General features: G+C 40.9%; 1 protein-coding gene across 4 annotated transcripts; it reads right to left on the bottom strand.

Annotated features, from left to right (window-relative positions):
* Positions 1-26,787, bottom strand: LOC122548669 (uncharacterized). Of its 4 annotated transcripts, XM_043687511.2 has the most exons (7): positions 26,645-26,787; positions 26,384-26,491; positions 22,472-22,879; positions 10,261-10,419; positions 9,366-9,456; positions 7,281-7,341; positions 1,038-1,207 (listed from the first exon to the last, which is right to left on the bottom strand). In XM_043687511.2, the coding sequence occupies exons 2-7, from the start codon at positions 26,442-26,444 to the stop codon at positions 1,172-1,174; spliced, it is 816 nt and encodes a 271-aa protein (XP_043543446.1). In that variant the 5' UTR covers positions 26,445-26,491; positions 26,645-26,787; the 3' UTR covers positions 1,038-1,171. The 4 variants fall into 4 exon arrangements, with proteins under 4 accessions (XP_043543437.1, XP_087846003.1, XP_087846008.1 ...); XM_043687502.2 differs by lacking the exon at positions 7,281-7,341 and having other exon boundaries at positions 1-1,207; positions 26,645-26,779; XM_087989877.1 differs by lacking the exon at positions 7,281-7,341 and having other exon boundaries at positions 1-1,207; positions 26,384-26,487; positions 26,645-26,658.
* Positions 26,788-26,829: the final 42 nt, after the last annotated feature.

Here is a 26,829-nt window from a genome sequence, read left to right as displayed (position 1 = left end):
GGACGCTTCAATGTGATTTAGACATTTGAATGTATGGGCAAACACATGGCAGATGCAGTACAATGTGGCTAAATGCGAATTTATATGTTGATGGGAAGAGTGTTATTTAAATAGTGATATATTAGAAAGTGTGAATGTAGAAAGGGATCTAGGTGTCCTCATACAACCAGTCAATAAAAATGTACAGGCAGGTGCAGAAAGGCAAATGTTATATTGGCAAGAGGATTTGAGTTCATAACAGATATGACTGACTGTAGCTATACAGAGCTTCAGTGAGACCATACGTGGTGTATTGCATGCAGTTTTAACACCTGACCTAAGAAAGGCCTGTATTTTCTAGAGTTTAGAAGGATGAGAGAGGATCTGATTGAAATGTATAAACCCTAACAGGACTGTACAGATTAGATGCAGGAAGGATGCATTCCCTAGTTGGGGAGTCTGAGACAGCGAACACAGTCTCAGGATACAGGATAGACCACTTAAGACTGAGATGAGGAAAACATTCTTCACTCAAAGCGTTGGGAACCTATGGATTTCACTATCACAGAAGACTAAGGAGGCTAAGTCAATAAATATATTCAAAAAACAGCTAGATACATTTTTAGATTTTAAAGGCATCAGGGGAATGGGGAGAAAACAGGAATATGGCATTGAGATGGAGAATCAGCCATGAATGAACTGAAGGGGGTGTAGGCTCGAAGGGCTGAATGGCCTTCTTCCTGCTATGATTCTATGTTTCGATACTACAGATTTGAAAAGGCTGTTCCACAATATACTCCTAATCACCCAATGGAAGCTCTTTTGTGAAATGCAACAACTTAGGTCTGAGACCACCCACAGGGTTACTTTTCAAAGAACTGAAACAGTCAAATCTCCAGGAATGATGGACTGACTTCCAGAAGAGATTTCTTTCACACCCACCTACTCTCAAATGAAATAATGATCTCCTTCTGTAGTACTCAATCTATTTGCACACAATATAGATACTTTAGAATGAGGCTGGACTTCCCTAATACTCTAACAGTTAGTATTTTAATTGTCATCAAAAAGAGGTGTTATCTTGCCATCTTTCCATTCAATCAGTATTTCTCCATGTCTTAAAGATGGGGAGCGAGAAGCGTCATGCTGGAGTTTCAATCCTGTTGTTAAGGAGGTTTTCTCATCAGCTGAATCAGCAACAATTCCAGCATGTGACTTCTTCTTTTGACTATTGAGAGGAAATAGGGAACAGTTTCTAGCGTTAATAAGGTAAAATGTCATCACTTAAAATCTACAATTAAAGTAATTAAGAATGAAAGTAGATTATTCTGTTTCTAATATTTAAAATTTGTCAACCACTTATAGAAGTTTATAAAATCATGAGGGACATGAATAGAGTGAATAGACAAGATCTTTTCCCTGGGGTGGGGAGTCCAGAACTAGAGGGCATAGGTTTAAGGTGAGAGGGGAAAGATTTAAAAGAGACCTAAGGGGTAACTTTTTCACTCAGCAGGTGGTAGTGGAAGTGGTGGAGGCTGGTACAATAACAACATTTAAAAAGCAACTGGATGGGTATATGAATGGGAAGAGTTTACAGGGATATGGGCCAGACGCTGACAAATGGGACTAGATTAATTGAAGATATCTGATCAGCATGGATGAGTTGGACCAAAAGGTCTGTTTCTGTGCTATACAACTCTATGACTTAATCATAATATTTATAATAAATAAAATGCAGTTTCGTGACAGTGAAAAATAAATAAAAATAGCCGCCAGATGATAAAATAAAGGTTATTGTACATGGTATTTTCCTTCATCAAAATTATTGACTGACACTTCTGAAGAAGTTAGGAATATCAGTGCAGGAAACCATAGGCCTATTAAGCTTGTTCTACTATTGACTATGATCAGGGCTGACCTTCAGCTTCAACTTCACTTTCCCTCCCATTCCACATCTTCTTTGATTCCCTGAGACTGAATACCTGTCTTGAGATAGCCTTACTCAACCTTAAATCTACTCAACAACGGAGCATTCTCAACCCTTTGGGCTAGAGAACTCAGAACCCTGAGTGACAACATTTCTTCTCAATTCAGTCCTAAATTATTTCCTTCTTATCCTGAGATTATGCTCCTCTAGATTTTGTAGCTACGGAATGAAATCTCAGTGTCTTCCCTTTAGAGTCTCTTCAGAATCTTATATATGTCAACAAGATCACCTCTCATTCATCGAAATGCCAGAGAATATAAACTCAATTTATTTAGTCTTTCATCATAGGACAATCCTCTCATCCTGGGAACCAGTCTGGTCCATCTACACTTTACCACTTCCAATGCAATTATATCCTCCTTAAACACTGATTCCAAAACAGAATTTTTACCTGATTGATAGCAGTCTAACTGACCCTACTCCCTGCTTCTTATTTTTGTTTGAATAGCAAGGTTCAACTTGCTAAAGTCCTCTCAGCTGGGACTATTCTGGAAGTTAAGGAATTTTAGTAAACCATACCACTGCATCTACTATCTGTGCAGTTGACTCTTTTGAAACCCCAGGGTGGAGCACATTAGATCCTGAGGACTTGTCAGCCACTAGCCCAAGTTTCTCCAATATCTTTCTCTCATTCTTATGAGCTTCATGATTATCTTTCATGTTTGGTATTTAACTTGAGTCTTCTACATGAAGATAAACACAAAATTTTTAACACCTACAATTTCTTCATTCTGTATAATAATTTCTCCTGTCTTTGTGTCTAAGGGTTCACCATTTACTGTCCCCCATTTTGTGTATTCATGAAAGGTCTTACAATCTGTTTTTCTATTCCTGGCTTGTTTACTATCATATTCCAAATTCTTTTTCACTTTAATGATTTCCGATACATTGTCCCATTTTAACAATTTTCTAGGAGAAAGTGAGGACTGCAGATGCTGGAGATCAGAGCTGAAAATGTGTTGCTGGAAAAGCGCAGCAGGTCAGGCAGCATCCAAGGAGCAGGAGAATCGACGTTTCGGGCATGAGCCCTTCTTCAGGGCCCTTCTTCCTGAAGAAGGGCTCATGCCTGAAACATTGATTCTCCTGCTCCTTGGATGCTGCCTGACCTGCTGTGCTTTTCCAGCAACACATTTTCAGCTATTTTAACAATTCACCAAGCACTAATACCAGCCAGTTTAAGTGGACCCCAAACCCAATTAATCAATTCCTTCTTTCCACAGTATTGGTATCAGTGCCCTTGAATTGAAACACCTTTCCCAAAGCCAAGCATATAATTGTATATGCTTGACCACATGTCAACAGGTGTATGGCTCAGGTTACAATCCTAACTCCTCCAACTCTCTCAGTACAGCATTATTTCTAGATCTACCTATTTTGTTAATTTCTATGTGAACAAATTGTTTTAATCATTCATGGGATGAGGGCATCACTGGCTAGGCCAGCATTTATTGCCCGCCTCTAATTATCCAGAGGGTAGTTAAGAGTGAATCACATTGCTGTGGGTCTGTAGTCATATGTAGGTCAGACCAGGTTATGATGGCAGGTTTCCTTCTCTGAAGCACATTAATGAACCAGATGCACTTTTCCTGACAATTGACAATGGATTCATGGTCTTCAGGATGTTCTCAATCCCAGATTCTTGAATTCAAATTGCACCACCTGCTGTCGTGAGTTTTGAACCCAGGTTCCCAGAACATGAGCTGAGTTTTTGGATTAATAGTCTGGCAATAATACCACAATGCCATTGCCTCCCCATAATTCCAAATTTGTCTCCAAATACAAGGAGGTCTCCTTAATCTTGGCATTAGGAAGGCAACACTACCTTTGTAACTCCTGATCACAGTTGCAGAGGACAGCATCTACCCTGCTGAATACACTGCCTTCTTTTGTGACCACATTCCTTTTTGCTCCTCACACTTAAATGCCTTCCTGCACCATGGTGCTATGGTCAGTTTTTCTGCTTCTCCTACAATCATTGTTCGTATCCACACAGGTAACAAGTACCTCATATCTGTTGTTCAAATTCAAGGGTGAAGCCTCCACCATCATCACAGCCCGGATCCCAATACCTGCCTGACAGTTGCACCCTCCTGTGCCAGACTATTAAACAACTCAAAAGTTCCAATTACCCTCGGGGGTGTGACTGCCTCCTTGAATAAAGTTTTCAGGTAATTCATCTGTTCCTAGCAGCCCTTCACTATCCACAGCTCAGACCAAAGCTTAACAACTCTGAGCTGAAGTTGCAAGAGCGGCAGACACTTAACTCAGGTATGATTATTTGTCATGATTTGGAGATGCCGGTGTTGGACTGGGGTGTACAAAGTTAAAAATCACACAACACCAGGTTATAGTCCAACAGGTTTAACTGGAAACACACTAGCTTTCGGAGCGACGCTCCTTCATCAGGTGATTGTGACCTGGTGTTGTGTGATTTTTAACTATGATTATTTGTGTTGGTGATGGTCTCAACAAAATCCCACATGTTGCAGTTACCGCATACTATGTCCTGCCCTGCAACATCTCTTTCATCTTATTTATTTTAAAAGTTAACAAGATACTACTTTGGTAAAGTAAAGGAAAAATCAACTTGCAATCTCCTAACTTTGATATAAAAGACAGGCATAAACAACTGGAGGCAAAACAAAAAGAATAAAACACATCACCTCTTTACCTCTCTGCACTGAATCCCCACTTTCACTGAATTCCTGACTCTTGCACTCTGTTCACAGAGCACTTGGTTCCTTAATCATTTTGTGCTGCACTAACTTTGTTCTTTTTAAAGTGGTGTCATGGGAACAGAGAAACAAGAGTAAGACATTCAATCCTTTGTGCTTGTACCAACGTTCAATGAGGTCATAGTTAATTTTATTTACTCCTTATCCATCAATATTTTCACCTAACAAAAAATTCCTCGGTTACCCTATCATAGCACTGACTCATGATAACTCACCTTGAATTTCAGGGAAAGGATACTAAGCTGAACAACAGGATGAGTGCCCACACTCATGGCTGATATCTGTTCAGCTCCCCAATTTACTTATTGCTAACCCCCAAACTGGTTGTACTGGACCTGCAGAATTGACCATGGCTTGAACTGTAGTGATACAAGCCCCAGAGCCCAACTGACTATGTCCAAGCCTCTAGACTGAGATCCAAATGATGTCCTTGGCTTATTGTGCCAGTACCCCCTGTCTGACAAGTCACCTTGAGTTGACTGAGGCTTACTCCTCTCAGACTTGCCATGAGGATGTGGTGAGGCAGGTAAGTATCCAATGCAAATCTCCATGGATAAAGGATGTAGGTTGCTGCTGCCCATGGAGTATGCCCTGTGATGTAGGGGATTTCTGAACTAGATCCAGAGGAGCAAATGGTGAGCTGGAACCAGTATCCAGTCCGACTTTCATGTTGGAATTTTTTTCCATCTAGTTCCTGTCTGATGCCTTGCAATACAGCAACATTCAAACAAATGAGGTGAGAACAGGTAAGTATTAGATGTAAATACATGCAAATTTCTCATTTTGCATTATATCCTTGACTTTTTTTTCCTTGACATTGAGAATCTCATTTTTCCAATCTCACAATATTTCTCAACTGACTCTTCGTTGCACATGTCACTCAAGGGTTGGGAAGATTCCACCCAAGAACTATTCTACTACATAATAGAAAGTTAACCGGTTTTATTACCTTAAAACTGGTTAATTGCATTAACAATAGGTAAGACCTTATGGTATTACCTTCATTTGTTCATGGTATTGGTACATGGCTGGCAGGACCAGCATTTATTGCCAATTCCTAATTGCCATGGAGAAGGTGGTGGTGAGGTGCCTTCTTGAAACAGTGCAGTCCTTGTGCTGTAGGGACAGACTTTGTCCTGGTTGGTGTTAAGCTTCTTGAGTGTTGCAGGAGGTGCAAAAATCTGCACAAGTGGAGAGTTTTCCATTATACTTCTGACTTGTGCACACACTTCAAGGAGTCAGGAGATGAGTTAGTTGCCGCAGAATTCCAAAACTCTTGCTTAACAATCTTACCAGTTCTTCTCCTTGGACAGCTGACAGTTTTACAATTCCTTTCATCTTTTCATTTCTGATAACCTAAACCTTGTTTCAGTTCAAACAGCTGAAACACTTAAACTCTTCAGTATACACAGTCAACCAGTTCATAGTACATGTGTCTAGCTAAGTACTTAACCTTGGAAATTATGTATTTCGGTCACTGTTTCAAATTACATTCTAACCTTAGTTTAAAAGTGCAACCAATGAAGGCGGAGAGCCCACTGAATGGTGGATGAGGGGATACAGCCATTCTAGTACTCTATCTGGTGGGCAGATAGGATTAAAAATGACCTTAGAACATTTCTTGTCTGTGTTGCTCAGTATGATAAACTCACAAATTAACCAAACATGAGTTTTCAAAAGCAAAATTACTTTAATAATTCTATTAAAGTAAATCTGAAATGATTTTTTTCAACTACATAGGAATTAGAGGTGAAAGGATGATATGATCCAGGGCAACCCTTTATTTTCAGATTCTTAAAACTCTTTCAATTTCATTTTGAGTTAGTGTATTAATTATGTTATTTATTAACATCAACCACTCTTGATTTTGTTTGTTCCCATCACAGTAGGACAGAACGCTTTTCTTTGGGTCAATATAAAGTATGCAAGGAGAATATATATTCTGGATGAGTAAAAACAGGATGTGGAAAAGTCCCTACACAGAGTCACATGTTCTCCCACAGAGCTTGGCAGTCTGTGATTGAGCCACTTCTTTGCACCCTCCATTTATTCTATTCTGCTTGTGAAGTTCAGAGCTTTATTTTGTGCCATTGGAAGGTTTCCAAGCGTCAGTTAGGGTGATTAGAACAGAAATGAATTGGTCCTTTATGCTAAATGCATTACGTGCTGAAATCTATCCTGTAGCGTTAGAATAAGCTTTCAGATTTGGAAGGCTCTACAAGTGTTAGTGCTAGAAGGTGGAAATTTCCAGTAAATTTATAAATCTGTGCTCCCTGGGTAAATTTGACTGTGCATTCTCGTAAATTTTTTATCCAAGGTTAAACAGAAAATTCATGTGGAGCACAACCTGTATCTTGACATACACTCCTTACTGAAATGGTCAATATCTAAATCAGAAGTTCCTATATGTACAATTCTTCTGTCAGTTTTAGTGCACATATGAACAGAAAGTCAAATGCACAATGCAGTATAATTTGTCCACTCTTGGGGTGAAATACAAAGAAATACAAAGTCAAAAGGTGCTAAAGTTCAAGTACAGTGTTATGCCATTACCTCCCTCATGCAAAAGCCACACCTACCATATCTTCAAAACTGAAGTTAAAATGCTCAAGGTCTTTTTCTTGTCTGTGTTGTTCAGTACTAAAAACTCACATGAAAGCAAAAATAAGTTTTGAAAAGCAATTTTTTTAAAAATGTAGTCAATGTACAGAAAAACACAGCACATAATTATGCCAATAGCAAAATCCCAGAAATAGCAGTAAGAGAAGTGACCGAAGCTGCTTTAGTAATGTTGTTTGAGGGATAATAATTGGCCAGGACACTGAATAAATTATACTTTTAAATCTGTTTCACTGCAATTTCTTGAGGAATAGAAGTTCACAGTTTAATCTTGCCTTTGAGTGTAAATATTCATACTAATTTGCAATGTTCCATTCCAAAGACAGGACCTTTTGTTGGGTGAGCTGAAAAAAGTTGTAACCCTCATGTTTCAAACTGCGCCCACCACTGATATAGATCAAGACGATTTGCCTTGTAAAATTGCCCACAGTAACTAGACCATGGATATACTGTTCTCCACTTAACGGTGGTTGTATTACCTGGAGATATGGAGCATCAGCAGAAATTGTGTTGCCATGCAATCATGATATGCATGAAACATTCAGACCTAGTAAGTAACACCTTCTTAGCATTTCTTCATCAGCTAAAAATAGACATCTGCATTATGTAATGAGTTGTAAAGTACTATCTGTGATGTCGAGGTGGGTGCCTATGTGAGAATTTCTCCATCTCTCTGGTTTAGAACGTGAGAACACAATCACAACAATGCTAATATTATTTCATTTGGAAGGTTATAAATAACAAAATATTGTCGATGCTGAAAATCCTAAAGAAAAACAAAAATGCTGCAAGCATTCACTAAGCAGCTCTGGCAGCAGCTGCACAGAAAGCAAACATCAATGCTTCAGATCATTGCCTTTTAGCAGAACCATCACAAATAGATAGGGTGGTAAAGAAGGCATTTGCCTTCATTGCTCAGACCACTGAGTATCGGAGTTGGGATGTCATGTTTCAGTTGCACAGGATGTTGGTAAGGCCACTTTTACAGTACCGTGTACAGTTCTGGTTGCCCTACAGGAAAGATATTATTAAATTGGAAAGGATGCAGAAAAGATTTACAAGATTGTTACCAAGACTGGAGGGTTTAAGCCAGAGGGAGTGACTGGAAATTCTGGGACAGTCTGGGAAATTTTACTTTGGAATATAGGATGTTGAGGGGTGACCTTATAGAGGTTTATAAAATCATGACAGGCACAGACAAGGTGATTAAGTGAAGGTCTTTTCCTAGGTTGGGGAGTTCAAAACTAGAGGGCTTTTTTTTAAGGTGAGAGGAGAAACATCTAAAAGGGAGCAATGGGCCAACTGTTTCACACAGAGGGTGGTGCATGCGTAGAATGAGCTGCCAGAAGAAGTGGTGGTTGCAGGTATAATTACAACATTTAAAAGATAAGTACAAGAATAGGAAAGGTTTAGAGGGATATGGGCCAAACGCAGGTAAATGGCACTAGTTTAGTTTGGGAAACTTGGTTGGCATGAACAAGTTGGACTGAAGGGTCTGTTTCCATGCTGTAAGATTCTATGACTTTATGACTTTCATAAATGGCTATTGTTCAGAAATATTAACTCTGTTTCTCTCCCCATTGATTAACTCTCCCTGCATAGATCAGGCCTGAGGAGGATTTTCATCATTTTCTGTTTTTATTTCATTTAGTAGGTAACAATCCATAATACATAATTAAGAGTTGTCTTAATTGCCTTCATTGTCAACAATTTTCACTTTTTTTATTGTGCGTAGATGCATTATTTATAAATTTAGGCTCTCAACTTTATAGCCAACGTTTTTGTTTCAAGGTATATCTATGTCTGAGGATAAGCTTAAATTTCCCGTTATGTTTCTTGATACTGAGGTTCAACAACAATAATTAGGGTTAGATGGCATCACCTTCTTCTGAGATGCAGGACTATTGTTAATTCAGACACATTTAACTGGAAAACAAATTCGCACATATTTGCTATTTGTCCCTAATTCAAACTAACAATTTATGCAAAATTGTAAAGGATGCTTTTTCAGTAACAACATTCACAATTAATATTTTTACACTTACTTATGATAAAGGACATTCAGTGGCAGTATAATTAGTCCCAGCATCAACATTATAGCACCCAGAATAAGCATTGTAACCTTCCAAGTCGTATCTGAAATGACAGAGATACATTGTATTAGTAATATCTACACAATTTTAGGAGCACTCTATTTACTGAGTTACTGAAAATAACATCAAATGATTAGCAAGCGCAGAGAGAAAAAAATCTCTGTGGAGAGTTTACAATCAATAGGTGCCAAATTGAACTAATTTGAAGGGAAAAGTGTTTTATTCATGCTCCATATTACCTGTTTAACACTAATGTACATGTAGGAAGATGAGAGACCAGAGACCAAATGCTGAAGTCCTAATGATGGAGGTACACACATCTTAGTCAATAGGAAGCAAGTGTTAAACAATATTCTGATGGCTTTGGTACAAGTGTATCTTGCATGCTGACAATTTATTCACAATGTTCTGTGGTCCAAAATCAGGAAACAAAATAAACAGAGAAGGGACACTAGTTTCGAACTGCATGGAGTTCTGTAGTTCAACGCCAATAGGCTTGCCATCGCACAAATTTAACCTTAATAGAGGAGCAGCTATAACATTGGTACAAAGCTTGAACCTGTAACAAGGAATCAATGCAAATGCTGGAGATCTGAAATAAAAACAGAAATTATAACCAGCAGCTCCGACAGCAATTGTGGAGAAAGAAACAGTTAAAATTTTGAGTTCAAAATGTCTCCTTTTGGAACTTTTCCAGCATTCACAGGACATTGCTTTTATTTTAGTTAAAGCCTATTAATTCTGTAATCTGGGTCCCAACAGATTTTTGACTGATTCCAGTCAATCTAAATATTAATTACATTTCTTGAAAGTCCATATTCTCTGAAAGAAAATCATTCTGTCTTACCATCACTCAATTTGAACCTCACAGTTTTATCATTTTCCTTCAGATGCGTGATATTTTCAAAAGTCGGGTAGGAAGCATTGGAGACATTATTAATCATAGGAATGTACGTTGATTTTTCAATATTTTCTGTCTGAGTTTCTGAAACCTCAATGTGATGACCTGAAATGAAGATAGTAAATATCAAATTCCATCAACAATGATCTATGAAAGAGCAAAGCACAGGAAGCAAAAATTAAGTTAGATGGATGGCTTACTAGCTTGGTATGAGTCTCCTGGATAAATCTGGGGTGTGGCCCTTAATTCGGCCAGAAAATTGTATTCAAGACAGGACTTTTGGGAAGGTCATCACCTGGAATTAACATGCTTCTCCAACTCCAAACCCACTAATAGAGGAATATATTACCAGAAGGAATAACAAGAAACACAAAAAGTTATTTAAAAAGGGAATAGTACCAGAAGATTGATGGACAACTACCATGATTCATTTGTATAAATAGGGGAATTGAACAAGAAACTTATCAAAACAAATAAGACCCTGAGGGAATTCAACAGGATAGATGCTGAAAGGATGCCCCCCACCTTGTGGGAGAGACACGATCTGGGGAACTCAGTTTGAAAATAAAGGGTTTCTCACTTAAGATGGAAATGAGGAGAAATGTTTTTCTCAGAGGTTCATGAGTCTGTGGAATGCTATTTCCCAAAGAGCAGTAGAGGACAGATCAATGAATATTTTTAAGGTTCTTAGTTGAAAGGGATCAAAAAGGTATAGTGGATTGTGGGTTGAGGCCACAATCAGATCAGGGAATGATTATATAGGATGGCAGAGCAAGCTTGTGCTGCCAAATGACCCATTCTTGCTCCTAACTCTTATGTTCATGCATTGATATGTTTCTAGCAAGTCCAGTGAATTATAAACCAATTAGTGAATGTTATTCCTACTCAAATTGTAATTGTTAAAAACTATTCATTCATGGAAGATGGGCATCACTGGCTATGCCATCATTTATTGCCCATTCCTCATTGTCCCTGAGAAAGTGATAGTGAGCTGCCTTCTTGAACTGCTCCAGCCCATTTAGTGTAGATATATGCATGATACTGTTAAGGAGGGAGTTTCAGAACTTTGATCTAGCGACATTGAAGGAACAGTGATATATTTCCATGGCATGAATGTTGAATAGCTTGGAGGGGAACTTATAGGTGGTGGTATTCCCGTGTATCTGCTGCCCTTGTCCTTCTAAATAGTAGTGGTTGTGGTTTGGGAAATGTCTGTTCAAGGAGCCTTGGTGAATTTCTGTAGTGCATGTAGAAACTGAGCTGATACCAAAAAGGCAGGACAAAATTTGAAAGGGAAAGGTTTGGTTATATTAAATTCAATAATTAAATATTTGAAGAAGTAACAAAAGAATAGATGAAGGTAATGTAATAATTGTAACAGAACATGTAAGTCCAGGGTCAAACAGCTATAAAAGCTGGCTATAAAACAGAATGCAGAAATTATGTAAAAGCAAAGTGCAGGGGATGCTAAACAATGAGGTTTGTGGCGAGAATTATGACAAAATTGCACAAAAGGCTAGCCATGCCTATCTTGATGTTGGGAACAACCCACTGTATCTTTTAACTATGTTCTGGTGTCAAAGTGAGATTTTCACTCGGCAGCAGACAGTTGCCCATTCAGGGGGATTAATGCTTGTTAATGACCATATTAAATGCATTTCTCACTTCATTAATATGGAGCTTTCTTTCATACTGGATACCTGGGTACTTTAGCTCACTACTTGCTCCAAGAGACTCCTCCAATGCTCTACACCAGGCATAAACACAGACACTGGCCACATGTGGTCTCCAGGTGCAGAACAATGGCCAGCACTTTTAAAAGAAGGTTGATGGCCTTCTCCACTGTGCCAGGGTAAAACCACATTCTTCTTTCAGCTACCTCACACTTTTTCTATCTCTGTTACTGCACCCACTTCCCACTAAGTCACATGCTCTGCCACTCTATTGCCCACAGCACCTTCTCTCACTCCTGACCAATTTCCAAAATCACTAACCCACCACCCCATCTGCATGGTCTCCTCATCCTTCAGAATAACTCACCACCATTCCACCAGTTGCTCCGGCATTATCAGCTCTGACCAACTGTAATCTCATGTAATCCCTCCATTTCTCTCATTCAGGAAAAGACAGCCCATAACAGGGTAGAGTAAGGCTGTAAGGGTTAATTGGGTAGTGACATTTGGCTCCTCACCTTCTATGGGGACAGAATCCTTGTCCTTACAGGGGAAGACCTGTGAGGAAGCCAAGAGATTCATCTCCTGCCAATGAGTAAATACTTCTCTTCATCCCATTGCAGCTCTCACACTAACCCTTATGTCAGTTCCATCCATTGCACATCATTTATAACCACTGGCTGTGATGCCTTCTCACTCATTTTTCTTACAGGTACACCAGCACCTCCATGACCTCTGTGGAGAAATACCTGGTTCCCCCAGAAGACATGTCCTGGATCATTGAGGATGGAAGTCCTAAGAAAGTACTAAGGGTCTCAAATAAAGACTCAGTAATACTGCCTCCAGCACCATAGCCCACTCAGATGCTGACACCTCAGTGGGAATGTTAGGCTTAGAAAGTGTGGAAGCACAATCTCGTAAGCACCTCATTGGAACAGCACTGCAGCTGGTTGAGGAAGAAACTCTCTGGGCGGCTGGCACTCGGAAGACTGCTGGAGACCAGGGAGAGACCTGCTCAGCCCCAGGCAGATGACCTTGAAGTGTCAGCAATCAGGGACATGATCCACATACGCAGGGAGGAACAGTATATGGGATTCAATAACTCTCATTTCCCAGAAGCTACAGTAGTGTCTGACTGCATAAGAGGAAGAAGAGGCAAGGTGGCTCGGTGGCTAGCACTACTGCCTCACAGCGGCAAAAGTGAGGACTGCAGATGTTGGAGTTTAGAGTCGAGACTGCTGTGCTGGAAAAGCACAGCAGGTCGGGCAGCATCCGAGGAGCAGGAGAATCAATGTTTCGGGCCAAAGCCCTTCGTCAGGAATGAGAGCTCCAAGCGCCAGGGACCCAGGTTCAATTCCAGCTTTGGGCAACTGTCTCTGTGTGGAGTTTGTGCATTCTCCCCTATCTGTGTGGGTTTCCTCCCACAATCCAAAGATGTGCAGGTTAGGTGAAACGGCCATGCTAAATTGCCCAAAGTGTTTAGGGATGTGTAGGTTGAGTGCATTAGTCAGGGGTAAATGTAGAGTAATAGGGTAGGGGAATGGGTCTGGGTGGGTTACTCTTTGGAGGGTCGGTGTGGACTTGTTGGGCTGAAGGACCTGTTTCCACATTGTTGGGATTCTATGATTCTTGTTCTTTGAAAACTTATTGACCTCACTCACTGGCATGAATGGCAATGGCTTGTAAATTTTTGTATAATTTCTTTGTGCTTTAATGATACATTTGGTTATTAGTCTCTCAGTGTCGGACCAAATCATATTATTGCACCATCAGGCATCACTCATAGCCACAGATGAGGTGCCATGGATGGAGGTCTGTGCTGAGAGACTGCTGCATCATAGAAAAGCAAGATGAACAGTGCATATATATGGCATCCTGACACTTTTGGCCCCATTGTTTCATATCCTTTGTGCACAAAAGTGTTGCTGTCAATGAGGTATCCAGCAGTCTCAGAGACAGTGAGGTCCAACACACAGAGAAGTGGGGGGCAATGCATTGGGATGGCCAAGCAATAGGGATGCCCCAGGTCTCTGTCATGTACAGTTAATGGGTCTCTGAACAATGTTCTTTCCCTTTAAAACTCTATCATGGGTGGGTGCTGCAGCCTCAAGGTCAAATTATTTATCCCACCCCCTCCAAGCAAGGGTGCAGTCACTTTCTTCCCCTGTGCACACTTTTGATTCCCAGCCTAATGGAAAGTGACAGTGAGCATTTCTCAGTCGATATCTTCCAGCCTCCACCTTAACATGGCAAAAAGCTCCAAACATCCCCTTCTGGTAGTCCATACTGTAAACACGATATGCTTTGCACCTCACAAAGTCCCTACCCAACCCCTCTCCATGCACCCGCACCTGCCTATTTTTCCCACCCAGGCCGTGGCATACAAGGTGAACATGCCAGGTGTGGTTATACACAGCAGCCCCTTGTAACCAAGGTTCTCTCAACTGTGGACAGCCATAATTCCCCACCCCTGAAATGTAGCAGCATTTCAATGCCAGTTGATAGTACTCCCTGCTCTGCAAGTCTGCACTTCCTGAGTGGACTGCCAGTGTATCGGAGAGGCAGGATGCTTGTGGAGTTGAAGGGATAGCAGATACTGAGTGTTAATGTCCATGGACAAAGGGTGTGCATGGCTGGTGTCTATGTATCATGCCCTAGGCTGCAGTTTAGCCATAGGCAACTTGGAGATCATTGGTAACAAGTGAGAAGCTGAACCTACTAGGTTTCCATGTTGGGTTTTTTTCAACATTTAGCTTTGGTAAAATAAATATCAAACAGAGCGAGTTGTGCCGTTAGCAAGGAATAATGTCTCTTAATTGGCAAACTGCAAGAAACTTGCCACGCCCCTTGAACAAAGCATAAAGAATAAAGTGAGTTGTTCCCAATGTCAGAATGGGCCCCGCCCAGACTTCTCATTCAACTCTGCCACATGCCTCCGTGCCTTCTTTTTCAATCAAGACCCTCACCCACCCTCTGACGACCCCTTCTCCAACCTCCAACACACCCCGTCCACCTGGACACCCCGTGCTGGCCTCCTACCTGCCCTCGACCTCTTTATTGCAAACTGCCGCCGCGATATTAACCGCTACCTGAACTCCCACACCCCTCCCACCCACTCCAACCTCTCACCCTCGGAACGCACAGCCCTCCACTCCCTCCGTTCCAACCCCAACCTCACCATCAAACCAGCTGACAAGGGAGGCGCAGTAGTAGTTTGGCGCACCGACCTCTACACCGCTGAGGCCAAACGCCAGCTCGCAGATACCTCCTCCGACTGCCCCCTTGACCATGACCCCACCCCCCACCACCAAACCATCATCTCCCAGACCGTCCATAACCTCATCACCTCAGGGGACCTCCCATCCACCGCCTCCAACCTCATAGTACCACAACCCCGCACCGCCCGCTTCTACCTCCTGCCCAAAATCCACAAACCTGACTGCCCCGGACGACCCATCGTCTCAGCCTGCTCCTGCCCCACCGAACTCATCTCCTCCTACCTCGACACGGTCCTGTCCCCATTAGTCCAAGAACTCCCCACCTACGTCCGTGACACCACCCACGCCCTCCACCTCCTCCAGGATTTCCGCTTCCCCGGTCCCCAACGCCTCATCTTCACCATGGACATCCAGTCCCTGTACACCTCCATCCCCCATCACGAAGGACTCAAAGCACTCCGCTTCTTCCTTTCCCGCCGTACCACCCAGTACCCTTCCACCGACACCCTCCTTCGACTGACTGAACTGGTCCTCACCCTGAACAACTTTTCTTTCCAATCCTCCCACTTTCTCCAAACAAAAGGAGTAGCCATGGGCACCCGCATGGGCCCCAGCTATGCCTGCCTCTTCGTAGGGTATGTGGAACAATCCATCTTCCGCAACTACACTGGCCCCACCCCCCATCTTTTCCTCCGCTACATTGATGACTGTATCGGCGCTACCTCGTGCTCCCACGAGGAGGTTGAACAGTTCATCCACTACACTAACACCTTCCACCCCGACCTCAAATTCACCTGGACAGTCTCGGACTCCTCCCTCCCCTTCCTAGACCTTTCTGTTTCTATCTCAGACGACCGAATCAACACGGACATCTACTACAAACCGACCGACTCCCACAGCTACCTGGACTACACCTCCTCCCACCCCGCCCCCTGTAAAAACGCCATCCCATTCTCCCAATTCCTTCGTCTCCGCCGCATCTGCTCCCAGGAGGACCAGTTCAAAATACGCACAACACAGACGGCCTCCTTCTTCAAGGACCGCAATTTCCCCCCCGATGTGATCGACGATGCCCTCCACCGCATCTCCTCCACTTCCCGCTCCTCCGCCCTTGAGCCCCGCCCCTCCAACCGCCACCAGGACAGAACCCCACTGGTCCTCACCTACCACCCCACCAATCTCCATGTACAGCGCATCATCCGCCGTCACTTCCGCCACCTCCAAACGGAGCCCACCACCAAGGATATATTTCCCTCCCCTCCTCTATCAGCTTTCCGTAGAGACCACTCCCTCCGCGACTCCCTTGTCAGATCCATACCCCCCACCAACCCAACCTCCACTCCCGGCACCTTCCCTTGCAACCGCAGGAGGTGCAACACTTGCGCCCACACCTCCCCCCTCACTTCTCTCCAAGGCCCCAAAGGAAACTTCCATATCCGCCACAGATTCACCTGCACCTCCACCCACATTATCTACTGCATCTGCTGCAGTCGGTGTGGCCTCCTCTATATTGGGGAGACAGGCCGCCTACTTGCGGAGTGATTCAGAGAGCACCTCTGGGCCACCCGGACGAACCAACCCAATCACCCTGTAGCACAGCATTTCAACTCCCCCTCCCACTCCACCGAGGATATGCAGGTCATTGGACTCATCCACCGCCAAACCACAACAACGCGACGGTCGGAGGAGGAGCGTCTTATCTTCCGACTGGGAACCCTCCAACCACAGGGGATGAACTTGGACTTCACCAGTTTCTTCATCCCCCCTCCCCCCACCTTGTCTCAGCCGAATCCCTCCAGCCCGGCACCGCCTTCCTGACCTGCAGTCTTCTTCTTGACCTCTCCGCCTCCACCCTGCTCCGACCTATCACCCTCACCTTGACCTCTTTCCACCTATCACATTTCCAACGCCCCTCCTCCAAGTCCCTCCTCCCTACCTTTTATCTTCTCCTGCTGAACACTCTCTGCTCATTCCTGAAGAAGGGCATGTGCCCGAAACGTCGAATCTTCTGTTCCCTAGATGCTGCCTGACCTGCTGTGCTGTTCCAGCAATAAAGTTTCAGCTTTGATCTCCAGCGTCTGCAGACCTCACTTTCTCCACATGTCACTATTGCCTATGTCACTCAGACCCTAACAAGAATCTGCCTAATGTACCCAGACCTGGAAAAAATACACAGGTTGAATCAAGGCATAATGATAGGGTCAAGTAGAAGATTTGCTCTTTAGCCAATGCAGACTAAACTCCAAATTGGCTTATGGTGACACTGGGTCAAACTGTGTACAAGTGCTACAATAGCAAAACACTATTGATGTTGGAAATTTAAAGTAAAACCAGAAAATGCTGGAGCAGGTCAGGAAGCATCTGTGGAGAGAAAGACAGTCAGACCAATGGCCCTTCATCAGAAAATATAATCATTTTTGACACTGATATCATTTACCTCGATTAGCATAAAAGTTAACCAAACCAAACTCCCTAACGCCCCTGGCCCCTTTGCTGAGATTCCAACCTCAGATTTAGCTGATATTTAAGTAAATTGCAACAAGTTTACATGCGATGAATGTAGGAATCTGCTGTAGCTTGTCCACCTACCTATAAAGTCACAGAGGAATCTTCAAATCAACATTTCTGAATTGGTCCCTTTTTTGGTCTCTCAAGGAAATTGGGAAGGGATAGTCGATGCATTGGCAATAAATCCATAATTAACCAAGGAAGAAGAAGTATACATGGTCTTTTCTCATGGTCAGTATTCGCAATTGGCTGTTCAGCTGGTTTGCAGAGTGATGCTAACAGTTCAAGTTTAAGTCCTGTACTCGCTGAGATCACCATGAGGACCCTCACCCCTCAGCCAAGATGTGGTCACCCTCAGATTAAACTCACCACCAGTTACCTCTCTCATGAGTCTTTGCCCTCTAGGACTATGGTGACTTCATTTTACTTTTTGTTAACATTGACACATTATTGTGGAGGCATTGGCATTGTAGTGATGCCACTGAAGTGGTAATCTAGAATCCCAGGCTAAGGTTTTGAGGACATGGATTCTAATTTTACCATGGCAGGTGGTGAATTTGAATCAATATTAAACAATCTGAATTAAAGAGCTAGTCAAGTGGTGACCACATTAACCATTTGGTTCACAATGCCTTTAGAGAAAGAAATCTGTCATCTTTACTTGGTCTGGCCTGCATGTGACTTCAGACCTACAGCAATATGGTTGACTCTTAACTGTCCTCTGTGCAATTAGGATTAGGCAATAAATGCTGCCCTAGCCAGAGATATTGTCAGCAAATACAAATAAAACATGAAAATATCCTAAGTGTCACTTTCTTTGACTACTTGGACCTCACCATCTTCCAGTCCAAAGATGCTTCTGAAATAAATACAACAGATGTTAGAGAAAGATACTCAGCATTTTCCCCTTTAGTTCAAACATTGTGTTTTTTTTCTCTATTCCTCCCGAGGTGTCCCGGAAGTTTGAACTCATTGTATACTTTTGCCAACAGTTTTAGTAAGTTGTCCAATTTCACACCATCCAAGTTCTTGGCATGAAATGTATTTTTCAGTGGTAATCCGTAAACAGTTATTTGTTGCAAATGGTTGATTGTAGGCTGGAGTCTCCTGGAAACAGATTGTGAAATAAAACTGAACTGTCTCGGGAGGTACACAGGACTGGGAAAAAGTACAGCTACATTTCAGAACAAAACTAATTTAATGAGTTTGACAATGCCGATCAATATTCAAAACAGTGAAAATTTGATGGAATAATAGTATTAAAGTAGAGTACCTAACCTGGCCTAATATTAATATGATATTCAAAATTCTATAATATTATAACCAGAGGAAAAAAAAGCTCGTTATATTCCTTTAACTTGTAAGAGCTTAAACTATGTGTCATGCATTTTAAACATTAACTTTCTTTGGCATAACACTGCTGAAGCTTTCATTCCTTTTCATTCTGGCATCGACAATTTAATCTGTGGTTCACTGTTTTCAAGTACAAGTTACTTGTAAAGAGTCAATGATAAAATGCCCTTTCATTCAGAAAGAGCTAATGCAGCCCTCATTGGGTTAATGGAATTTCACTTTTAATCAGCAGAGAATATTCACTGGCGGAATGCTTCAACAGAATGTTCTATTTTGCTGTTGCTATGGAGAAAGCACAAAGAGTGAGTCTAATAAAGCAACAGAGGCTTTAGTCACCACCAAGCAAAAATCAAGTATGAGATAATCACAGCACACTTGCTTTTCATCAAGGTTGTACTGCACCAGTAACAAATCAAAACTGTGAAATTATCTCAACATGCACAGAAAAGGCAAGATTTTGTCAATGATGCCATGAGAAACTTACCTCTGACTAAACTAGGAATCTGCTATTCATCAAAAACCAATCAAATCTTTCTCCTAAAATAATGGTCAGCCAAACAGTACTTCCCCTTTTCTTTCAGTATCAAAAAATGAGAAATTTACATGAAAGGAGGCCATTCAGCCCACCATATCTGCACTAGGTGACAAATAGATATCCAGCCTAATCCCACCTTTTTGGTCTTGCCCAATAGCCTTTTAGCTTTTGGCACTTCAAGTACAGGTCTGACCTATCAAATGTTGTCAGGATTTCTGCATCTGATACCCTTTAAACAGTAAATGTTAGATCCCCTTCACTCTGCCTGAAAAGAATTTCCCCTCAAAATCTTCCCTAATTCTCTCATCCTAAATCTATGATTATGGATCCCTCAACCAAGAGAATCAGGTCCTGAATGTGATTCAAACTCAAAGCTTTTAACTGAGAGTCAGACCTGCAACCCATTGGACTACTAGCCCTCCCTCCACTCTTTCTAAACCCCTCATAATTCTAGACATTTTAATTAGAGCCCCTCTCAAACTCCTTTTCCCAGTATTACAGAATTATTATCGTGCAAAAGGTGGCCAATCAAGCCATCATGTCTGCACAAACTCTCTAAATAAACATTAAAGCTTTGTCCTGCCTTTTTCCCATACCATGCACATTGTTTCTATTCAAATAAGCATCTAATCCTCTCTTGAAAACACCAGGCTGACCAATCTTTCAATCTAACTAACATTTTCAGTCCATGCAACATCTTTGTCAATGTTCTCTGTAGGTAAAAACAATGACTGCAGATGCTGGAAACCAGATTCTGGATTAGTGGTGCTGGAAACGCACAGCAGTTCAGGCAACATCCGAGGAGCAGTCAGATCGACGTTTCGGGCAAAAGCCCTTCATCAGGAATAAATCTCTGTACCCTCTTTGAAGCAATCACATTTTTCCTGCACAACTGCAAGCAGTACTCCAGCACCAGCCTAACTTGTGTTACTGTATACACAATGCCAGAACAACCCCCAGCTCTTAAATTCTATGCTTCAGCTTATAAAAGGAAGTATCCTGTAAATCATCATAACAATCTTTTCTACCTGTCCAGCTCGCTTTAGGGATCTGTGAACATTCATTTAAACTCGTCAATATTCTACCATTTACTTGTGAATTCCTTTGCCTTCTTAACCTTACCAAAATGCAACTTTTGTATTCACACAAGATGTGGGCATTATTGGTTAAGCCAGTATTTTATTGCCCACCTGGGAGTTAAGAGTCAATTGCTGTGGTCTGAAGTCACATGTAGACCATACTCGGTAAGGGTGGCACACTTTCTTCCCTAAAGGACATTTTTATAATTGACAGTAATTGCATGGCCATCATGAGGTTTCTCAGATATTATAGAATTCGAATTTCACCGTGTACCATGGTAGGATTCGAAACCATACACCAAAATATTGATTTGCATCAGGATTGCTCATCTGGTTATATTACCACACATCCCTTAACATTCTCATTTTCCTGGACTGAACTCCACAACTTGGCTGATATAAACACCCAGTTGATGCCTTTTTATAATCTATAGCTTTCTCAAAATTGCCTCAAAATATCTTAATCATGCCCTTTGCATTCATGTCCAAACCATTGATATATACATATGCTTAATTAATACAACAACTTCAGGCGATAGGCAAATGGATAGTAAAACTCAAATTTCCAAAAAACATTCTGTCTGGGTTGCACAGTTCTGCCACCAACTTTGTGAAAATGACATTTTGCTGGTTGCCTGACTGAAGTTCCACTAATAGCTTACTGGGCACAAAATAAACTCAACACAGAAAGTTATATGTTGTCATTTCAAATCTAAACATTCTTTTAGCAATGTTAAAATGTTAATAATACACTTATTTATTGCTATAAAACTTTATGGCACTGCCAGTCAACCATTAATTTCATCCCTTTAAGTTTCAGTTACTAGAATAAACCATTAAAAAATTTAAAACATGAAAAGTAAAGCTTCACCTTTCTGTCTTTTCCTCATCTCTTATAATTCAGTCTTTCTTTCCCTCTGTTTTGTTCTTGTTCTGTGTCTGATTTGATGTTGAATTTACTGAACAATATCAATTTGTGGAACTGAATCCAGTCCAAACCAGACAGCATAGGTTTAAGTTGAGAGGCAAAAGATTTATAAGTGACCTGAGGGGCAACTTTTCACCCAGAGAGGGGTGCTTATATGGAATGAGCTACCAGAGGAAGTGGTAGAGGTGAGAACAATTACAACAATGAAAAGACTTTTAGACAGGTACATGAATTGGAAAGGTTTAGAGAGCTGTGGGCCTAATGCACGCAAACGGGACTAGATTAGTTTAGGAAACCTGATTTGCATAGATGAGTTGAGTCAAAGGGTCTGTTTCTGTGCGGTATGACTCAGTGACACTAACATGTGTCTTAGCTGATCTGTAGTCTCTTTTGTCAAGGAACCTTCAATTTATAAATATTTTGTTATTAATAAATATTTCCCAGAAATTTTCCAAATGATGTTAAAATTGGTAACACAATTGCTCCACAAAGCGTAAAAGAAACTGTTTTTATACTTGGTTAAAATTCTTTTAATGTGTAATTGAGTATGAGTATTATATGTAAGGAATTGATTTTAATCTAGAAAACCAAAATGTCATAATTCTGAAGCAAAATAAGGCAGATGCTGGAAATCTGAAATTAAAAGTATAAAATACTAGAAATATTCAGCAGGTCTGGAAGCATCTGTGGAGAAATTATACCATAATGTCTGGTAGTTAAGTTACAGTTCCTCAGTTTGCTGAAAATCAAATATTTAATTTGCACATGCCATAGAAGTGAAGGGATGGTTTTCTATATTACTGCTAATACCTAAACCTTAGTTAACACCAAAAACAGATGCAAAACCAAAATTTTTGAAGTACCTTCATGTTGCCAAATATGGTTATTAGCCTCTTTACAGATGATTTGATCTTTTAAAGTTCGCCACTTGCTTAATTTGCCTTTTTCATGTGAGATGTGAACTTTGTTCGTCCCATGCTTTATGCTGAGATGCAAGCTGAAACCTTCAAGAGTTAAATGACCCCGTTTGCTACATATCCACGCCTGAAGTTGACCACTGGCACATGGTTCCAGTTTCACTGTTCCAAATTTGTTAGCTTTGTGAACAGTCAGACACTGCTCAGTTTTAAGACTGACTATGGAGTTTAGGTGAGAATCCCATCTCCATTGCTGCTGCTCAGAATCTGGGTTGCATTCAGTGAGAGATATTCTATTCTTCTCATTGTTTGCACGGATACATTTGTCCAGATGCATATTTTTGATGTTGAAGCCTAGAATATTTAATAGCAAAGTAAGATGTAAAACATAAATAACATTATATATCAAGGAGAAATGTTTAAAGCATTAAATATACATGTAGTAAAAATATGCATACATATTTATTCACTTTCTTTTTGTAATATTACGAAGTATCTAAATCTGAAGGAATGGACTTGATGAAGAATGGTGTTTCAAATTTTGTGCTTTTTTCAGTGCTTAAATAGATAAATTATCTTTGGTCTAAAATTGCTTGTTCTGTTGTCATTAAAATACTTATCCTCAGAAGAACAAATTTATAAGTCCACAGGTTTGTAAAAATTTAACTAAAGTATTATTTTGCTTAACTAATTAATTTTAACTTATGAACATTGATAAAACCCAAGGACAAGAATGTAAACTCAAAGTTTTTGATGAGGAATATAAATATAATTGTTTTCTTGATTTTTGGATTTGAGGGATTAGAGTAGAATCATAGTTTCAATGTTTGTTTGAATTCTGAAGAAATTATTTGACTTCTGGATGTTTTTATGAATTATAAGTATATTGAGACAAAATTTGGGCAAGGAAAGGTTGAACCTGGGGCACCAAAACTACCCAACCTGGAAAGAAAGGCTTCAGCACAATTGTTTAAAACATCATCACAAAGCAGCAATACTGTGCTGTTGATGGACAGCAAAATATTGCAACAGATGTAAGCAGAATGTTTGGGAAGAATTCTGCATGCCCAGCAAATTGTTTTCTCATACTGGAGGGGAAATAGAGATCTTGATGCATTCTGCTAAACATTGAGCTCCAGATCATGAAATACTGAGTAAGAAAAGCCCATTCAGTGAGTTCATCCAACTAGAAAATCTCTACGTTCTCCCAAAGCACCATTTACTTTGTTCTTAAATAAATCCAAAGATTTCTCCTGTTGCCTATCTGAGAGCCCATTTTACGTTTTGATCATTCTCCGTACTCAGCAGAACTGAAGGACATTGACAACAGACCAACAGAGTTCCAAGTGCAGTGTGAGGAAGGCACTTTGAAATTCGTCACTCTGGATATTACATGCCCCAGCCCTGGGTGGGACAAGACATGTAGTACAGTGAATTGATTAGCTTACCATCTTGCCACATACTCCTAAGCTGCCCCTCATAACAGAGTATAGATGCTAAAAAATAGGAGGTTAACCATCTATGTAAATAAATTATTAATGATCAAATGAGATTTTTAAAAGATCAATTGACCCCAACATTATAATGCCCACATCATAACATGGTTGGCCTGGGCAGTCAGATAGAAATGAGATTCATAATTCTTTATAAAGTGTATAAAGGTGTAGGGGGCAGTCCTACAATTGGAGGGAATTTGTCCATTGGGGCACTCTCTTAAGAAGGTAGGAAACATGCTTCCTTCAGACCCACAGATTCTTTTAAACCCTCACTCCAACCACCTCTTGACCCTGAGCCCAAAGCTCAGACCTACCTGGATCCAGGATTAATTGGTCCTCCTGCATGGGGCTACAAGCAATTTCAACAGCACCCAGTAGGGAGCTCTAGCTCTTGCTGCTGCTGCTCTGGGTGCCAGATTTGGTTGTCAACAGCTCTCAGGGATGGGATTCCATTCCAGAGAGAGAGGGAATGTCCCACTTGGAGTTTATTTTGCCCATCTGTCGTGAATAATAGCTGTGGGGTGGGCTTCTAACCAGCTAACCAGTTGGCCACTAACTATTTTTTTTGGGGGTGGGGGAAGTAGAGCAAGTAGTTTGACACCCAGCCATAATTTTCTGCCCAACATTACCTGGAAGAAGATGGCACTGTTACTGAGTTCTAATTCTCTTGTCCCCAGTACTGTAGAACAGTATGCGTTCTACATCTTCAACCATTTTCTTCCTCAACAACTACAAAGACCTTTCTCTTCCTCTTAAATAAATATTTACACAACCAAACCTTTATAATATTACCTACTCTAATTTTCATTATTGCTACCCAGTTCCATTTAGCTCAACTATTCATATATATATAATCCTAATACTCCATCAAATTTAACAGTCACATTCTTCCCAATTTTCTGTTTCACCAATTCCATCTATCACAATCTTCTCAATTGTTAGCTTTTTCCACACTTGGTATAATTTTTTGTAGTACAAATGGACACACAATGTTCATTCAGGCAAGCTACAACAGGGACTCTGCACTGTCACAGTCCTCAGACTCTTCAAGGAACTAATGGGCCTCACCCAACTTGTGTCTTCGAAGATAACAAAGAGGATGGATGAAGGTAGTGCAGCAGATGCTGTGTACATGATGTTCAAAAAGTATTTGATAAAGTGTTATGTAATATATTTGTTATCAAAATGAAAGTCAATGACATTCAAAAGCAGCAGATGCAACATGGATATGAAATTGAGTCAGAGACAGAATACATTTGGTTCTGATATAATGCAATAGTCCCATTCTTGTGCAATCTCACGTTATAAGAAAATTGTGCAATAGTTATGCCATTTAAACTAATGGGGCCAGAATCACATTATAGCCAATACAGGTAAGGAAAGTTCATGTTCTACAAATAATGGTCTAAATTCTTCAATTGCATTAAAGACACATGTGTTATAGCAGAACAGACTGTACATGGAGTCATACATAAGATGAAAACTTTTTCTCGACTGAAGGGAAGTAATCAGGGATTAGCTTCAAGGACATCTGCTACTTTTGAAATATATTAATGACAGGAACTTGGGTATAGAGAGTATGATGATACCAAAACTAGGAACATGAGAAACAATGAGGAAAAGTAACTTTAGGAAGGCACAGACTACTGACATGGCAACTGAAATTTAATGCAGAGAAATGTGAAATCATATATTTGAAAGGAAGACTAGGGAGAAACAATATATATGTACTAACTGGTAAAACTTTTTTTAAAGGGTTACAGAAATAGAAAAACAGAATTTGTTTAATTAAATAAATTTGGACAGAGCAGCATGGTGGCTCAATGATAAGCATTGCTGCCTCACAGCACCAGGGACCTTTATGGATTTGCGCATTCTCCCTGTGCCTGTGTGGGTTTCCTCCAAGTTCTCCAGTTTCCTCTCACAGTGCGAAGATGTGGAGGTTAGGTGGATTGGCCATGCTAAAATGCCGATAGTGCCCAGGGAAGTGCTGGCTAGGTGGATTAGCCATGGGAAATGCAGGGGTGGAGAGGTGGGATGTTGTTCGGAGGGTCAGTGTGGAGTTGATGGGCTGAATGGCCTGCTTCCACATTGGCAGGATTCTATGCACAAAACAAGCAACATTTATCCTGATGCTAGTTTAAGCAGTTCTGTAGCCAACAGTTAATACACTGGGTCAAACACAATTTTATGTTTTGTTCCCCAAGTTGGCCAATGACACCACAATACATCTTTCACCACTGGTATTCCATTAGAGCCAGTAATGTTTTCCGTCCTGGTTCTGCATCAGAGGGTTTTTAAAAATCTAGTTAAATGCTGCATCCTGCATTTAATCAAATATAAACAGGGAAATTAACCTTACCTTCAAACCTCTCTATCTGAAACAAGTAGAAAAGGTACAACACCATAATGACACTCTTCATTGTGGCTTCCCCTCTTCTGGTTTCACACGTCTTTCTAACGGTACTATCTGAAGGAAGGGTGGGGATAAGCATTAAGTTACAATTGCTGTAATTGCACTTTTTTTTCGCTTCGAATTACCCTGGGAAGATAATAAATATCGTAAACAATTAAAACAAGTTTTGAGATCCCCGTGACTTTCCCTTCACAAAATATTACTCACCACCTTGTTATTAGTTCCTGCTTCAACGCTAGTTGATAATTTTGTAACGATTTGTTTTCCCAAAGCAGATAAATTGGACCGAATGCTGTTACTTAAGTACAGACTGAATTGTTAAACAACTGCGTTTGATATGGGCCCTCTAGCGCTTGGTTGAGTTAGTTGTGAGGGGAAAAAAATAGAATTCA

The sequence above is a fragment of the Chiloscyllium plagiosum genome, unplaced genomic scaffold (genome assembly GCF_037043375.1).
Source record: "Chiloscyllium plagiosum isolate Xiang-an unplaced genomic scaffold, Cpla_swu_hap1 HiC_scaffold_1, whole genome shotgun sequence".
NCBI lineage: Eukaryota > Metazoa > Chordata > Chondrichthyes > Orectolobiformes > Hemiscylliidae > Chiloscyllium > Chiloscyllium plagiosum.
This window is presented reverse-complemented; position numbering and strand designations above follow the sequence as displayed.